General features: G+C 51.3%; 1 protein-coding gene across 2 annotated transcripts; it reads left to right on the top strand.

Moving 5' to 3' along the window:
• Window positions 1-109: 109 nt before the first annotated feature.
• On the top strand, window positions 110-2,495 carry LOC113962856 (transcription activator BRG1-like). 2 transcript variants are annotated; one of them, XM_027673637.1, is made up of 4 exons: window positions 110-135; window positions 540-597; window positions 1,513-1,631; window positions 2,419-2,495. In XM_027673637.1, the coding sequence occupies exons 1-4, from the start codon at window positions 125-127 to the stop codon at window positions 2,468-2,470; spliced, it is 240 nt and encodes a 79-aa protein (XP_027529438.1). In that variant the 5' UTR covers window positions 110-124; the 3' UTR covers window positions 2,471-2,495. The 2 variants fall into 2 exon arrangements, with proteins under 2 accessions (XP_027529438.1, XP_027529439.1); XM_027673638.1 differs by having other exon boundaries at window positions 1,516-1,631.
• Window positions 2,496-2,628: the final 133 nt, after the last annotated feature.

Genomic DNA, 2,628 nt, shown 5'->3' on the forward strand with positions numbered 1-2,628 from the left:
TGGGAATGGGGGCACCAGCTCGAGGCCTGGCTGGAAATGAACCCGGGATATGGGAATATCGGGAATATCAGGAATATGGGAATGGGAATGGGAATGAGGGCACCAGCTTGAGGCCTGGCTGGAGATGAACCCGGGGTATGGGAATATTGGGAATGGGAATGTGGGACTGGGAATGGGAATGGGGGGTGGGAATGGGAATGAGGGAATGGGAATGGGGGCACTGAGAATGGGAATGCCGGGCTGGGAGTGGGAATGGGGGGCTGGGAATTGGAATGGGGGGCTGGGAATGGGAATGAGGGCACCAGGAATGGGAATGGGAGTGGGGGAATGGAAATGGGAATGAGGGCACCAGGAATGCTGGAGACGGGAAAGGGAATGCAGGGCTGGGAATGCCGGAGAGGGGAACGCTGGGAGCTGGGTGGGGAATGAGGGAATGGGAATGGGAATGAGGAGCTGGGAATGCCGGTCCCAGCAGGGAAGGGGAGGCCGGGAATGCCCAGAAAGCTGGGAATGGCACTTGGGATTCCCTGTTCCCGCAGGTACGAGGTGGCCCCGCGCTCCGACAGCGAGGAGAGCGGATCCGAGGAGGAGGAGGAGGTGAGGGGACGTTCCCAAGGGGACATTCCCACTGGGAATGCTCGGGAAGGAGCTGAACTCAGCAGCAGCTGGTTGGCAGCTCAAAAAAAACGGGATTGGGGGGATAAAGTGGATTAAAATGGGAAAAATAGTGGGGTAAAATGGGATTGAACTGTGGGATAAAGTGGGATGGAACTCTGGGATAAAGTGGGATGGAACTGTGGGATAAAATGGGATAAAAATGAATGAAATAGCATTAAAAAAATGGGAAAAAGGTGTGAAAAAGGGGGTGAACTGGGATATAAAACTGGAAGGAAAAAGTGGGATAAAATGGGATAAAAATGGGATAAAAATGGAGAAAATGGGATAAAAATGAATAAAATAACATTAAAAAAATGGGAAAAACGTGTGAAAAAGGGGGTGAACTGGGATATAAAACTGGAAGGGAACAGTGGGATAAAATAGAATAAAAATGAATAAAATAATATTTAAAAAATGGGAAAAAGGTGTGAAAAACAGGGATCTAAAACTGGAAGGGAACAGTGGGATAAAATGGGATAAAAATGAATAAAATAACATAAAAAATGGGGAAAAAAAGGACAAAAAGGAGGTGAATTGGGATCTAAAACTGGAAGGGAAGAGTGGGATAAAATGGGATAAAGATGGATAAAATGGGATAAAAATGAATAAAATAATGTAAAAAAATGGGGAAAAAGGTGTGAAAAACAGGGATATAGAACTGGAAGGGAACAGTGGGATAAAACTGGCTCCTCGTGCTGAGATTTTCGGGAATGTCCCCCAGGAGCTCCCGGTTCCCATCCCCGATATTCCCGAGGCGGCTCTTTGGCCATTCCAAGTGGGGAAAAGTGGGATCCCAGGGCAGGAGGGTGATTTTCCCTGGGCATTCCCGGCATTCCCGGAATTCCTGTGGCGCAGGAGGAGGAGGAGGAGCAGCCCCAGCCGGCGCAGCCGACGCTTCCCGTGGAGGAGAAGAAGAAGATTCCGGATCCCGACAGCGACGACGTGTCGGAAGTGGACGCCCGGCACATCATCGAGTGAGGATTCCCTTCCCTTCCTTCCCTATCCCGGTTTTCCTGCTCCGCATTCCCAACCCTTTCTCTGCATCCCACGGGCAGCGTTCCCTCCCAACCCGGCTTTTCCTGAATATTCCCAAAATAAGCCCCGACTTAGGGAAATCCGTTGGGAAAACCACCCGTGGGGATGAGGGCGCTTCTCTCAACGGGATCATCCCGATGGGAATTCCTTCACCGGGATCATCCCAATGGGAATTCTCTCACAGGGGTCATCCTGACAGGAATTCCCTCACCGGGATCATCCCAACAGGAATTTCCTCACTGGGATCATCCCAGCAGGAATTCACAGGAATTCCGTCACTGGGATCATCCCAATAGGAATTCCCTCACCAGGATCATCCCAGCAAGAATTCACTCAGCGGGATCATCCCAGCAGGAATTCCCTCACTGGGATCATCTCAATGGGAATTCTCTCACCGGGATCATCCCGACAGGAATTCTCTCACTGGGATCATCCCCACAGGAATTTCCTCACCAGGATCATCCCAACAGGAATTCACAGGAATTCCCTCACTGGGATCATCCCAGCGGGAATTCCCTCACTGGGATCATCCAGACAGGAATTCCCTCACTGGGATCATCCTGACAGGAATTCCCCCATCAGGGTCATCCTTCTCACCTCCCTTTCTTCCCGTATTCCCGGTGTTTTCCTGGCAGGAATGCCAAGCAGGATGTGGATGACAAGTACATGGTGCCTGTCTCTCCTTTCTGTCCCTCTGACCTCCCCATTCCCAATGTTTTTTCCCAGGAATGCAAAGCAGGACATGGATGACGAGTACGGGGTGTCTGACCCTCCCTGACCATCCCTGACCCCCGTATCCCGATATTTTTTCCCAGGAACGCCAAGCAGGACGTGGAGGATGAGTACAGGGTTTTTTCTCCATCCCTGATCCCCGTATCCCGGTTTTTCCCCCCAGGAACGCGAAGCAGGACGTGGATGACGAGTACGGGGTGTCTG

This window comes from Neopelma chrysocephalum, unplaced genomic scaffold, assembly GCF_003984885.1.
Source record: "Neopelma chrysocephalum unplaced genomic scaffold, ASM398488v2 Primary Assembly neopelma1_185588, whole genome shotgun sequence".
Lineage (NCBI taxonomy): Eukaryota > Metazoa > Chordata > Aves > Passeriformes > Pipridae > Neopelma > Neopelma chrysocephalum.